The following is a 13062-nucleotide window of genomic DNA, read 5'->3' as shown; positions in this document are numbered from 1 at the left end:
GTCACTCGCCAGGGCCCTGGCACCCGTCCCGACGGCTATTTATAGGTCCGAGCTGAGCAAGCGGGTAAATCCCGGTGCCCAGGTGTAACATCACCCCAGGCAGCGCTGCCAAGGAGCCCTCCCCAGGGACAGGATCCGGCCCCGCGGCCCAAGCAACCCGGCGCTGGGTGCTCCCACTGGGAGCCCTCCCCAGGGCGCTGAGGGCAGCTCGGGGGGCCAGGAGCTGGCAGGGCGCGGGGGGGTGCCCTGAGGTGGGAGCTCCCGCGGGCCCCCCAGGCAGAAGGGAGGTAGGAAACAGAGGCGAGGGTGGAGCTGGCGGGGCCGGGTGTTTTGCCAAGCGCCAGGACAGCTGCGGGGCCACGAGGAGGGGGAAGCCCAGTGCCACCACCCCAAAAGGCCACGACCCGCAGGCACCTGTGCCTGGGCAGGAAAGCGAGCGTGACTTGGGCCAGGGACAGCAAGAGACGGGCAGCGACGGGCCAAAATCCAAGGTGAGATCGCAGTGCTCTGGCCAGGATAGGGACACCCAAAAGAGGCGCACCCCGGGAACAAAGAGCAAGGGGACCCCCAGTTTCACACCGTGTTTCCCAGGACCTGCCCCAACAGTTGGAACACCTCCTTCGTCTGCTTCCAGCTGCCTCTGTTCTTGTGGCACGCAGTGGGGTCAGGGGCAGCCCTGGGGGTCAGGGACCTCAGGCTGGCAGCAGTGCAGGCGGCTCATCCTCATCGGAGTCAAATTCCGCGTTCTCATCCTTCACCCACTTGCCAGAGCGATCCTGGATCCAGCCGGCGCTGGGGATGGACAGAGGGCGTGAGGCGCAGCTCGCGGGGGGTTCCCGTGTCAGCAGGGCCCAACTCACCTCCGCAGCTGCAGGTACCGCTCCAGCGCCTGGCGCCTCGCAGGGCTGAGGGCTTCGGGCTGACTCGGAGGCGATGACGACGCTGCTTTTCCTTTTCTGCCTTGCCCGGCGTGGGTGGAAGCTGCCTTCAGCGCACCTGGGAGAGCGGAGAGAGGCGCAGGATGGTGACACCCACGGAAAGGACAGAAAGCGCCCAGGCGCACTGTCCCACCGCAGCTTGCCCTCACCTGCTTGCCTGCTGCGGTGCCCTGGCAGCAGGGCTGCAGGGGTGGCCTCCACGGCGGCCCTGTCCTCCTGCGAGGGAGCCTGGGCAGTGCTCGGCCCCAGCTGGGTCCTCACCCCTCGTGCGCCGCTTCCAGCTGCCCTGTAAGGGGACAGCGTCGGGCCTAGGGCAAGACCACCCCACGTGGGCGGGTGGGAGCAGGCCGGCAGCTTTCCCTACGCCCCAGCAGCGCAGCTGCAGGCCTCACCCCGTCCTCCGGCAGCAGCTGCTGTAGGGAGCAGCCTTCAGCAGGGCGCTCTGGGCAATCCTCCTTGTCCGGGCCAGCAAAGGGGCTGGGGAGCCCTGGGGAGAGGGTGCAGAGCTCAGGGAGGCCCGGTTGGGTGCCAGGGAAGGGGAGAGGGCAGCGCACCGACCTGCGCGCCCGCCACCTCCACCCGCACCAGCTCCTCGTGCCGCTGCTCCTGCGCAGCGTCCTCCCGCCAGCGCTCGCTGCCGTAGCAGCGCTGCAGGCCTGGAAGAGAAGGGAAGGGAAGGCAGGCAGGCGCTCACGGCACGGCCCCCCCAGCAGCAGCCCCCCCCAGCCCCGCACTCACTGCCCAGGTGCTTCCTGCCAGCCCGGTGCACTGCCAGCACCTCCAGCGTGTCGAAGACGGGCCGGTGGGCACACACCGTGCAGGCGTACCTGTACCGGGCAGGAGGGGCCATCAGCGCCCTGCAGCCCCCAGAGCGGCCCCGCGGCCCCGGGGGGGGGGGGGCCCGCTCACCTCCCGCTCCGCAGCAGCAGCGCCTCATCCTCGGGGATGTAGTTGGCCAGCAGCTCCGCCACGCGCCGTTTCTGCGAGGGAGCGAGAGGCCGCGCGAGTGCCCATCCCGTCCCCGGACGGGCACCCCGGGCCCCCGGACCGCTCCCGCTGCCCGCCGGGGGGGACGTGGCAGGGAGCAGCCCCCGTCGCCGGCGCAGCCACCCCCGGGCCCGCCGCCCCCTGCGAGGCGGGACCAGGAGTGCAGAGACCGGGAACCGGGAGCGCTGGAGGCGGGGGACGGGGCGGCTTTAGGGAACGGGGGGGGGGGGGGGATTGGGGGCTCGGGGGGCGGGGAGAGGGGGGGCAGAGAAACGCCCGGGGGTTCCGGGGGCAGGGCAGGAGGTGACTGCACCGGGGGGCGGGGGGGGGGGGGGGGCTGGGGCCGGGCGGAGCGCTTCGGGGCAGGGCAGGCCCGGGGGGGCAGCGGGGGGAACGGGGCTAACCCGGGCAGGGGGAGCCCGGGGGCAGGGAGCTCCGGGGGCCGGGGGAGGGGGGCGCCGGGCCCCACCTGCAGCGCCGCCAGCTGCCCGGGCTCGTCGCCGTCCCGCTTGAAGGACATGGCGGCCCCCAGCGCGGCCGCCCCGTTACTATGGGGACCGCCCCCTCCCGCTTCCGGGTCGCTTTTCCCGGCGGGCCGCGCGCGGGCGCGGGGGGCCAATGGGGAGCGTAAAGAGGCGGGGCGGGAGCGCCGCGCGGTGCTGCGGGGCCCCGTGGCATGACGGGAGTTGTAGTTCTACGTGCCCTGCCGCCGGGCAAGAACACGGAGCCCCCCCCGGGGGAGCGGCGGGCACAGATCGCGGAGGGGCGGGAGCTGGGCGGGCGCGAGCAGCCCCGGGGGGCTGGGAGCGGGGGGCGCCGCGGGGCCCCGGAGCAGCGGCGGGGCCCCGACTTCAGAGGACTGCACGTCCCAGAGGCCTCCGCGCGGCCGGCCGGGCCTTACCGGGCCCGGGAGCGGGCGGGGCGGGGCGGGGCGCAGCGGCGGCGCCCCCGCGCCGGGCCGGGGCTGAGCGGGGCCGCCCGCCATGGCGGGGCCCCCCCCGGCGCGGGGGGCGGCGGGCGGCCGGGAGCACCGGCTGGAGCCCGGCGACACGCTGCCGGGGCTGGCGCTGCGCTACGGGGTCACGGTGAGCGGCGGGGCCGGGGCGGCACCGGGCTGAGCCCCCCGGGACCCGACCGGACCGGGCACTGCGCCCGGCCCCGCCGCCGTCCGCTCCTGGCCCGGCCCCGGCCCCGGCCCCATCCCACTACGTCCCTCCCCTCGTCCCGCTCTTGCCACCGTCCCGTTGTGTCCCCGTCCTGCTCCCGGCCCCGGCCCCTCCCGGTCACCGTCCCGTCCCACCCTTATCCCATCCCCCCGTCCCATCCCCGTCCCATCCCCGTCCCGTCCCTGTCCCTGTCCCCGTCCTTACCTCTGCCCCGGCCCCGTCGTCCCCGTCCCCGTCCCCCCCTTGTCCCTCTCCGTTCCCGCCCCCATCTCGTCCCGTCGCTGTCCCCGGCAGATGGAGCAGATCCTGCGTGCCAACCGCCTCTACACCTCGGACACCATCTTCCTCAAGCCCACCCTCCTCATCCCGGCACCGGCGCGGCCGGGGGGGCTCCGCCGCCAGGAGGAGGCGGTGGGGACACCGCCGGGCCCCGGGGACGCCGCCGCCGCCGCGCCCGCCCCGTCCCGCCACGACCTCTCGGCCGCCGACTTCTTGCGGCAGCTCGACGCCGAGATCGGCCGCTCCAAGGCCGCGGCGGCGCAGCGGCTCCGCGCCGCCAGCACCGGGTGAGCGCGGCCGTCGCACCCCGGGGCGCTCGGAGGGGCGCCGGCCGCGGGGCCCCCCCTCACCGCCGCCCCCGTGTCCCCTGCAGCACAGCCGAGGCCGAAGGCACCGGGCCCCCGGAGGCCGGCTCCCCCCGCGGCCCCCGCCTCGGCCCCCGGCCCCTCACCAGGACGCCGCGGGCGGCCGCGCTCCGCGACGCCGAGGACGAGATCTTCACGCTGTGACGGCGGGGCCGGCGGCCAGCGGCGCCTCGGCTGCCGCCCTACGGCGACGGGAACCGCGGGGACGTCCCGCGGGGACGGGACGCGGGGAGCCGGGGGGCGCCGTCCCCTTGCCGCCTCCCGCGGGGGTCCCGTCCCGCTCTGGGGAAACCCAGGCCCAGGCTCGGGAGCCAGCCCTCGTGTGGGGACACTGGGAGGCACTGGGGCAAGATTTACCGGCCGGTCTCTTTCCTCCGGTCGTGTTTATTTGTATGGGTTTGCCCTCGTGGGTTGTTTTTTTTTTGCCGTGGGGGGGGGGGGGGGTGGGAGCCCCCCAGCCTCCCCGTGTCGGTGCCTGGACCCCGACGGGGATGGGGTCGGTCGCCCCCTTTTCCCTACCCCGAGAACCTGTAAATAAAATGGAGCACTGTCACCCGCTCTGCCTGCGTGTGGCCCCCCGGGGACGCGGTCACAGCCGTGGGGACACCGTGACCGCCGTGGGGACACCGTGACAGCCGTGGGGACGCGGTCACAGCCGTGGGGACACCGTGACAGCCGTGGGGACGCCGTGACAGCCGTGGGGACACGGTCACAGCCATGGGGACACCGTGACCGCCGTGGGGACACCGTGACCGCCGTAGGGACACGGTCACAGCCGTGGGGACGCGGTCACAGCCGTGGGGACGCGGGAACCACCCTGGGGGTGCTGCCACCCCTCTAGGGACACGAGCAGCACCCTGGGGACAGGAGCACCCCCCTACGGACGTTGTCCCCTCGGTCCCCCCCCCGGGACCGGGGTGCCGGCCCCGCCACGCCGCGTGGTGCCGCCAGATGTCGCCGTGCGCCCGCACCCCGGGGGCACCGGGACCACCGCCCCCCCCCCCCCCCCCCCCCGCCGGGGTCCCCCGGTCCCCTCCGGGGGTGCCGGAGGTCGCGGAGCCCGGGTGGCAGCGGGGGGCCCGGTCCTCCCACTGCGCTCCCGGTCCCCACGGGGGGGCCACGCGGGGATACGCGGACGGGCAGACGGACGCGATCCCTGCCCCCCCCCCCGGCAGCGCAGGGCGGAGGTGGCGGCCGCCCGCGGACACGCGGGGGGGGGGGGCGCGTGGGGGTCCCGCCACCCGTGTGCCCCCCCCCCCCCCCCCAGCGGCTGTGCTCGCACACGCGCGTGCACGGCCGGGGGGAGGCTGCCGCCCGCAGCTCCCGGGGATCAGCTCATTAGCGGGATTAGCGCCTATCTATAGGGCAGCCGGGGGGGGGGGGACACGGGGGGGGCAAAGCCACGGCGGTGTCACGGCTCTGCCCCCGCCCCCCCCCCCCGCCCGAAAACCCCAAATCCCCCAAATCCCGGCCCCGCCCAGGTCCTCTCCGTGGGGGGGTGACACGCGTGTCCCCGCGTCGCCGCGCCCCGGCCCCCCCCCGCAGCCCCCCCCCGGTCACTTCCCGCCCCCGGCCCCCGCTCAGGGTCCCGGCCGGTCCCGGCCCGTTCCGGGGCGGAGCCGCTCGGGGCCGCGGGGCCGCTCGGGGCGCGGCGCGGAGCCGGTACCGGGAGCGGGGCGCGGGGGGTGCCCGGGGGCGCGGCGGGCTCCGTGGGGCGCTGCGGGGCCCGTGGGGCGCTGCGGGGCGCGGCCGGGCGCGGCGGTGCTGGGAGGGTGCTGCACGGGGCGAGGGCGTCGGTGTCGGTGGGTGTCGGTGGGTGTCGGTGTCGGTGGGTGTCGGTGGGTGTCGGTGGGTGTCGGTGGGTGTCGCTGCGCCTGGCACTTGCATGCGCTTGTGCTTCACATCCCGTCCCGCCGCCGGCCGCGGTCGCTGGGAGCGGGAGGCACTGGGAGCACTGGGACTGGGGCACTGGGGACACTGGGATGGGAGGATCGGGGACGGGCACGCGCGAAAGGGGCGTGGGGACAGGGACACTGGGAGCACCGGCAGGAGGCACTGGTGGCGCTGGTAAGGGGCGCTGGTGGCACTGGGACAGGGTCACTGGAAGCACTGGGAGGAGGACTGGGGCCCTGTCCCCACGCCTGAAGCTGCACGGGGGGGACACCGCCGCTGTCCCCAGTGCCTCCCATGGTGCTGCACCCACGTCCCCCCCGCTCCCGCCTCAGTTTCCCCAGTAGAGATTAACCCCTTGCAGCCCAGAGGGGTCCGGGCTCACTAGCAGCCCCACGTCTCCTTCGGGTGTCTGGGAAGATGCTCGGGGTGCTGCTGGCCTTCGTCCTCGTCCTCATCGTGGTCCCCGGGGCCCCCAGGGGAGTGGCGCAGTCCTTCCCGCGGGACCTGGTGCCGCGCAGCACCGTGGGGCTGGCAGGTGAGCGGGGGCCGGGGCTGGGGGCACGGGGCCAGCCAGGGGCATCGTCACCGTGTTCCCACGTCCCCCAGCCACCGCCACCTACCCCCGCTTCGGGGGTCTCCGGGGGGACAACGTCACCACCCAGCTCGGCCTCGACTTCCAGCGCATGCTGCGCCTCAACGGCACCCTCTTCGTCGCCGCACGGTGAGCGCGCTTGTGCACCCCTCTCTGTGCCTGCGTGTCCTTCTCCGTGGCTGTGCACACTTGTGCACACTTGTGCACACTTGGATGTTCTTGTGCATGCTTGTTTGTGCTGGTGCATGCTTCTGGGGACCTGTTTGCTTCTGCACGCTTGTGCACGCGTGTCCTCGCATGTCCATACTTCTCCATGCTTGTGCAAAGTTGCCTGTGCTTGTGCAGTCTCGGGCTCGCTGGCGTATATTTGTACGTGCTTGTCCTGGCCTGTGCAAACCGCTGCGTGCTTAGGCACGCTTGTGCGTGTCCGTTTCTGCACGCTTGGGCACCACTTGTACGTGGTGGGCATGGGCACCCTGTGTTCCCTCCTCCATCCGCCTGCCCTTGCTGGTGCTCTGCACGTCCCCATGCCCCCTTGCACGTCCCCGCGCCCCTTCTGTTCACACTGTGCCCCCCCAGGGACCACATCTATGCCTTCGACCTGGGGCAGGACAAGCGGGTGCTGTACCCTGAGCGGGTAAGGGGGACGGGAGCACCATTCCTGGGGTCGCCTGGGTCTTGGTGGGGGTCCCTGCTGCCCACCCCCGTCTCGCCAGCAGCATCTCACTTGGGAGACGCGGGACAGAGAGAGCTGCGCCATGCGGGGCAAGCTGCAGGTACGGGGCACAGGATATGGGGGCATGGGGTGTACGAGTACTGGGTATAGGGGTACAGGATACAGAGGTATGGGGTGTGGGGGTACCGGGTATAGGAATGTGGGGGTATAGGTAGGTGGTACAGGGGTGTGGGGGTATGGGAGTGTAGGGCGTAGGGGTACAGGGTTATGGGGTATGAGGGTAGGAGGGTACAAGGTACAGAGGTGTGGGCTTATGGAGGTGTAAGGGTATGGGGGTGCAAGGTGTAGGGCTATGGGGCAATAAGGATAGAGGGGTACAGGTTACAGTGGTATAGGGGTACAGCACTAGGGGGTACAGAGGTATGGGGGTGTAAGGGGACAGGGGTATGGGGCATTAGGGGTATGGGGCAGGGGTCTGTAGGGGCCTAGAGATGTGGGGCGCAGGGTATGGGTACGGTGAGGCAGGTATGGGGACAGTGGCCTGGGGAATACAAGGATGGGGGCAGAGGGAGGCAGGGCCAGGTGGCCGCTGGCCCCGTGCCCCCATCCGCGTGCGACCGCGCAGGACGAGTGCCACAACTACATCCGCGTGCTGGTCCCGCGCGACGCCCGCACCCTCTTCGCCTGCGGAACCAACGCCTTCAACCCCGTCTGCCGCAGCTACGAGGTGGGGGGGGCCGCCGGGGCTGGGATCCCCACAGGGACCCCGTCTCAGCGGCGGGGCTGGGGGGGGTGAGCAGCGGCGGGGCTCTGAGCACGGCACCTGCAGGCGCGCAGCCTGCTGCAGGAGGGCGAGGAGGTGAGCGGCCAGGCCCGGTGCCCCTTCGACACCCGGCAGAGCAACGTCGCCCTCTTTGCTGGTGGGTGCCGGGATCGCGGGGTCCCGGTGGGGGAGGGCCCGGGATGGGGCTGATGCTGCTGTCCCTGTCCCCACGCCCTCAGATGGCAGCCTCTACTCGGCCACCGTGGCTGACTTCCAGGCGAGCGACGCGGTCATCTACCGGAGCCTGGGCGCCCGCAGCCCCCCGCTGCGCACCCTCAAGTACAGCTCCCGCTGGCTGCAGGGTAGGGGCGGGGGTACGGAAGGGAGCGGTGCCACGGGGTGGGACGGGGGCTGATGGCCCTGTGCCCCCACCTCCACAGAGCCCCACTTCGTCCAGGCGCTGCCCTACGGCCCCTACATCTACTTCTTCTTCCGGGAGATCGCGGTGGAGCTCGGCGCGCCAGGCAAGGTGAGCGAGGGGGTGGCACCGCTGCTCTGCCCCAGGGCACCTGCGCAGGGCGGACCCCGGTGCCCGTCCCCCGGGGCCTCCAGCCCTGCGGGACGCTGGCAGCTCTGCGTGCAGGTGGCGGTGGCGCGGGTGGCCCGGGTGTGCCGCAACGACCGCGGGGGCTCCCCGCGGGTGCTCGAGCGCCGCTGGACATCCTTCCTGAAGGCACGGCTGCAGTGCACCGTCCCTGGGGATGCCGTCTTCTACTTTGACGTCCTGGAGGCCGTGACGCTGCCCCACGCCCTGCACGGGCGCCCTGCTGTCCTAGCCCTCTTCGGCACCCAGCCCAACAGGCACGGGGACACAGGGACTGGCAGCAAGGCAGAGGCAGCAGGGAGATGAGGACAGGGTGACGGGCGTGGGGACATTGTCTTGTGGTGGACTTGAGCATGGGGACCTGGGGACGTGGCTATGGGACGGGCACGCAGGGACGTAGGGACGTGGCTGCACAAAAGTGTTGGGGACGTGAGCATGGGGACGCGGCTCTGGGGCAGGTGCACGGGGACATGGGTGCACCATGAGACCAGGAAATGGGAGACTGGAGCACGGAGACATGGTCGTGGGGACGTGAACATGCGACATGGCTATGGGGACAGGCACATGCAGACACAGGGACATGGGTGCACAATGGGACCTGGGAATACGAGGACTCGAGCATGGGGACATGGCTGTGGCGGACAGGCACATGGGGACAGGGGCACGTGGCTGCACGACAGGCAATGGGGACATGGGGGACATGAGCGTGGGGATGGGGGCGGGCACACAGGTACATGGGCACACAAGGGGACATGGGGACCAGGCCGGGGGGACACGGGGGGCAGGGCTGGGCACGGGGATGCCTTCACACAGGGACATGGACACAAAGGGAACGTTGGGGGAGAGGGGGCAGTCCTGGGGACGTCAGGGGTGTCCCCAGAGCCGGTGCCACCCCTGCCACCGCCACAGCATCCCCGGCTCAGCCGTCTGCGCCTTCTACCTGGCGGATGTGGAGCGGGCGTTCGAGGGACACTTCGCTGAGCCCCGGGGTGCTGCGGGTGCCTGGCCCCCCGTGCCCGAGGAGCGGGTGCCCCGGCCCAGGTACTCCTCACCCTGCTGGGTCCCCGGGGCGCGTACGTGGAGCCTGTCCCCACGCTGGTTGTGCCACAGGCCTGGCTGCTGTGCCGGGATGGGCCCGGCCACTGCCATTGTCACCTCCGGGGACTTCCCTGACGAGACGCTGGCCTTCGCCAAGGAGCACCCGCTGCTGCACGGCGCCGTGGCCCCCGCTGGCGGACGGCCCCTCTTCACCCGCACCGGCACCAGGTGCCCAGGGACAGGGCGGGTGGGCCTGGGTACACGGGGTGGCATTGTGCAAGGTGCCGAGGAGAGGGCGCCCCTGGCCCTGTGGGCGCCGTGGGGAGGGGAAGGTGCTCGTGCAAGGGTGTGCGCGGCCCTGGTGTGCAGGTGTGTGAGATGCTGGGGGAGGGTACGTGGCAGCGTGCAAGGGCGTGCAAAACCCTGGTGGGGGGCCAAGTGAGGCTGGTGCAAGAGTCTGTCAGCCCCCCCCGTGCGGTGGCGTACAAGGGCATGGTGTGAAGGTGTGCAAGGGGCTGCACGGCCCCCCACGAGGGTTCCGTGTGGCGCAGGCTGACCCAGCTGGCAGTGGATGTGGGCGCGGGGCCGCGGGGGAACCACACTGTGCTCTTCCTGGGTGCCGAGGACGGGCGGGTGCTGAAGGTCCTGGCAGCCGCCCGTAGTCCTGGGGACGTCCAGAACGCTGGTGGCACCGCAGCGCCCGGTGACACCGGGGAGCCTGGTGCAGAGGTGCTGCTGCTGGAGGAGATCAGCCTCTACGAGCCCAGGTGGTGAGTGGCCCTGGGACGGGGGTGCTGGGAGACACATGGGTGCCGTGGGGCAGGGAGGGCGACGGGTGCACTGGTGGTGTGGGTGCCGTGGGGGTGCTGGGGGGCCATGTGGGGTGCCGTGAGACATTGATGGGTGCTGGGGGGGGGGGGCACGCAGGTGCCATGGGGTGCTGATAGATGCCATGGGGTGCTGGTGGGGGCCATGGGGCTGCAGGGTGCAGATGGGTGCTGAGGGGGTGCTACCAGACGCTGGGGGGGTGCCAAGGGGCTCTGGGTGCTGATGGGGAGGGCGTGCAGGCACTGTGACGCATTGTGGGGGGGGGGGGGCCAGGTGCCGGGGGCCACGTGGTGCCAGCCGGGTGCTGGGGCTGGAGCTGCACCCGCCAGGCCAGGAGCTGTTCGTCGCCTTCGCTGGCTGCCTCGTGCGCCTGCCCCTGAGCCGCTGCGCCCAGCACGGGGCCTGCCGCCGGTGAGCTGCGGGGTGGGGGGGGCGCGGTGGCGTGCAAGGGCACCCTGCTGTCGGGCCCAGGCCCCACGTGTCTGTGCTGAGCACCGGCCCCGTGCAGGAGCTGCCTGGCTGCCCGGGACCCCTACTGTGTCTGGCTGCCCCCCGGGGGCTGCGTCCCCTTCTCTGAGGACCTCCCGTGAGTGCCACCAGAGTGTCTCCAATCCCCCATCCCTTGCACAGCTGTGCGCACTGCTGCAAAGGGCACGGAGGCTTGTGTGCCCCCCCCGCACCCCACAACCCTGGTCACCTGGGTCCCTTCCTCGCGGGGTGGGGGCACTCGGGACAGGGGCTGAGGCGTCCCCTCCTGTGCGCCCCCAGGGCTGGCTTCGAGCAGGATGTGGAGGGAGCCACCGGGCTCACAGGGACCTGCCACGGTGAGGGGGGACCCAAGGGGACGTGGGGGGACAGCGGGGGATGGGGGCTATTCGGGGGGGGTGGGCATTTGGGGACGCTGAGAGACACAGGGGACATCGGCCCCTTGGAGAGGTGCTGGGGGACAGCTGGGGACATGAAGTCACAGGGGGATGCCGGTGGTACCGGGTGGGCACCTGGGTGACACCAGAGGTTGTGGAGGACCCTGGGGGACGTGGGTGGCTCCAGGCAGGGGGTGTGGGCGGCCTGGCCCAGCTCCCCTCTCCTTTCACAGATGCACCAGCTACAGGGGACGGTGACGAGGACAGGGACTTGGCCCACGGTTAGTGACACCCCTTGGTCCCCTGGACACCCACCGGGACACCCCTGGGAGGGGACCTTGGGAACCGGGGAGGGATCCGGGAACTGGGAGGTCCCTCAGGGACCAGGAGGGACCCCAGGGGTGGGACAGGGGCCCTACGGACTGGGGAGGGACCTGGGGATGAGGGAGGGGACCTGGGATCAGGAGAGACCCCGGGGTGGGAGAGGGGCCCAAGGGATGGGAGAAGGGCCCCAAGAACCATGGGGGGGAGTGGGCTGGGGGGAGAGGAGGGGACACAGGGACCCGGCTGATGGGTGCTGCCTGCAGGGGTGCGCCAGGCGGTGCCAGGGGCTGTGGCGGCGGTGCCGGTGCCGGTGCTGGTGGGCTGCGTGCTGGGTGCCTTCGTGCTGGGCGCCCTGGCTGCGGGGCTGCTGGCGGCCTGCACCCGCCGCCCTGCAGCACCCAAGGGTGCCCCGGCGCCCCCCGCCGCCCCGTGCCCCCCGCCCCAGCCGCCTACCCCCCGCCTCTACCCACCGCTGCCGCCCCACGGAGGGGACCGTGACTGGGACCACCCCGAGCTGCCCACCCCTGAGGCCACCCCGGAGCCCCCCGCCAGGACGCCCCGGGAGCGGGCAGCAGAGCCCCGACGTGGCCTCGGCACCCCGGGGTGTCCAGAGCCCCCTGGGCCAGGACCCCCGCCCAAGGCCTCCCTGGAGGAACGGCTGCAGAGGCTGCAGGGGCCGGGGGGGTCGGGATGGCCGGTGTCCCCCGGCCCCGCAGCCGCTGGCTCCTTTGCCAACCGGGTGCAGCCAGGTGTGCCGCTGGCCAGTGTCCCCCTGCCCCCCCGGGAGGGGGCACCCCGGCGTCTCGACGTGCCCCCTGACAGCCCCCCCCCGCCCCGCCGGCCCCTGGCGCAGAGGCACTCGCTGGCGGGGATGGCGGGCACGGCAGCAAGGCTGCCCAGCGTGGCCCGCGGCCTGGCCCGCATGCACTCACTGGGGGCCCCAGGGGGGCCACCCTGGGGTCCCCGTCCTGTCCCCCTCCAGCGCTCCCTCTCCATGAAGCCCCCCGTGCTGCCCAAGCCCCTGCTGGTACCCACGGGCCCTGGGCAGCCCTGAGCCCCTGCCTCAGGGACACGGCAGCCTCAGCACCCTGGGGTGCTCCATCCGATGCTCCCCCCCCCCCCGAGCCATCATCTTCCCGCACTGGTGACCGGGTCCATGCTCCCCCCCCCCCCCCGCCCTTGTCCCAAGGGATGAGGGACCCTGTCCCCAGGGTGCCCCCCCCGCCCTGCCGGGATGGCGAGGATCACCGTGTCCTTGAGCTGTCCCCACCTCCCCCCTCTGTGTGATGGGGCCCTCCACGCCCCCAGGCCACCCCAGTCTCGCTGTCCTGGGCGCCAGGGTTCCCACAACCCCAAGCCACCCCAGGGACAGGTGTCCTCACGCCCCCCAGGCTGCCCCCCAGCCCTGAGCCACGGGGCCCCCCCAGCCGCTCCGTGCCAGCCCCGGTGACCCCACGCCCCTGAGCCGCCCCCACCTCGGTCCCGGCTGAGGACAGGCCCCATGTTCCCATCCACCCCCGCCTTCCCCAGGTTTTCTTTTTGTTTCCCCCCTTTCTAATTTATTCACTGCTCTGGGGGCCGTCTGAGCCGCCGCTGGCCATGGCCCCCCCTGGGGACAAGGCTGGATGGGGACGGGGGGGGACGGGGGCTCTGCGCCACAGCTCAGTTCGTCCTACTGTGTAGGACCAGGGCTTGCTCGCGGCGATTAAACACTTGGCATCTGCAGCTCCAGCGCCCGCCTGGCTT

General features: G+C 72.6%; 3 protein-coding genes across 8 annotated transcripts; 2 read left to right on the top strand and 1 right to left on the bottom strand.

Annotated features, from left to right (window-relative positions):
* Nucleotides 1-566: 566 nt before the first annotated feature.
* On the bottom strand, nucleotides 567-2554 carry SCNM1 (sodium channel modifier 1). Of its 3 annotated transcripts, XM_066985964.1 has the most exons (8): nucleotides 2395-2554; nucleotides 1848-1918; nucleotides 1677-1765; nucleotides 1497-1594; nucleotides 1331-1425; nucleotides 1088-1224; nucleotides 861-996; nucleotides 567-792 (listed from the first exon to the last, which is right to left on the bottom strand). In XM_066985964.1, exons 1-8 carry the CDS (start codon nucleotides 2443-2445, stop codon nucleotides 693-695), a joined length of 777 nt encoding a protein of 258 aa, XP_066842065.1. In that variant the 5' UTR covers nucleotides 2446-2554; the 3' UTR covers nucleotides 567-692. The 3 variants fall into 3 exon arrangements, with proteins under 3 accessions (XP_066842065.1, XP_066842067.1, XP_066842066.1); XM_066985966.1 differs by lacking the exon at nucleotides 1331-1425; XM_066985965.1 differs by lacking the exon at nucleotides 1677-1765.
* A 287-nt stretch (nucleotides 2555-2841) lies between these two features.
* Nucleotides 2842-4409, top strand: LYSMD1 (LysM domain containing 1). 2 transcript variants are annotated; one of them, XM_066985963.1, is made up of 4 exons: nucleotides 2850-3010; nucleotides 3386-3657; nucleotides 3744-3947; nucleotides 3986-4118. In XM_066985963.1, exons 1-3 carry the CDS (start codon nucleotides 2909-2911, stop codon nucleotides 3877-3879), a joined length of 510 nt encoding a protein of 169 aa, XP_066842064.1. In that variant the 5' UTR covers nucleotides 2850-2908; the 3' UTR covers nucleotides 3880-3947; nucleotides 3986-4118. The 2 variants fall into 2 exon arrangements, with proteins under 2 accessions (XP_066842063.1, XP_066842064.1); XM_066985962.1 differs by having other exon boundaries at nucleotides 2842-3010; nucleotides 3749-4409.
* Nucleotides 4410-5543: 1134 nt separating this feature from the next.
* SEMA6C (semaphorin 6C) lies at nucleotides 5544-12498 on the top strand. Of its 3 annotated transcripts, none has more exons than XM_066985952.1 (17): nucleotides 5544-6163; nucleotides 6235-6349; nucleotides 6800-6857; nucleotides 6937-6996; nucleotides 7522-7623; nucleotides 7726-7816; nucleotides 7899-8021; nucleotides 8100-8188; nucleotides 8393-8520; nucleotides 9173-9304; nucleotides 9374-9529; nucleotides 9853-10071; nucleotides 10403-10540; nucleotides 10638-10715; nucleotides 10898-10953; nucleotides 11226-11273; nucleotides 11580-12498. In XM_066985952.1, the coding sequence occupies exons 1-17, from the start codon at nucleotides 6046-6048 to the stop codon at nucleotides 12368-12370; spliced, it is 2502 nt and encodes an 833-aa protein (XP_066842053.1). In that variant the 5' UTR covers nucleotides 5544-6045; the 3' UTR covers nucleotides 12371-12498. The 3 variants fall into 3 exon arrangements, with proteins under 3 accessions (XP_066842053.1, XP_066842051.1, XP_066842052.1); XM_066985950.1 differs by having other exon boundaries at nucleotides 8291-8520; XM_066985951.1 differs by having other exon boundaries at nucleotides 6940-6996; nucleotides 8303-8520; nucleotides 11580-12497.
* Nucleotides 12499-13062: the final 564 nt, after the last annotated feature.

The sequence above is a fragment of the Anser cygnoides genome, chromosome 33, assembly GCF_040182565.1.
Source record: "Anser cygnoides isolate HZ-2024a breed goose chromosome 33, Taihu_goose_T2T_genome, whole genome shotgun sequence".
Taxonomy (NCBI): Eukaryota; Metazoa; Chordata; class Aves; order Anseriformes; family Anatidae; genus Anser; species Anser cygnoides.
The sequence above is the reverse complement of the archived record's forward strand: the minus strand, read 5'-3'. Positions and strand labels throughout refer to the sequence as shown.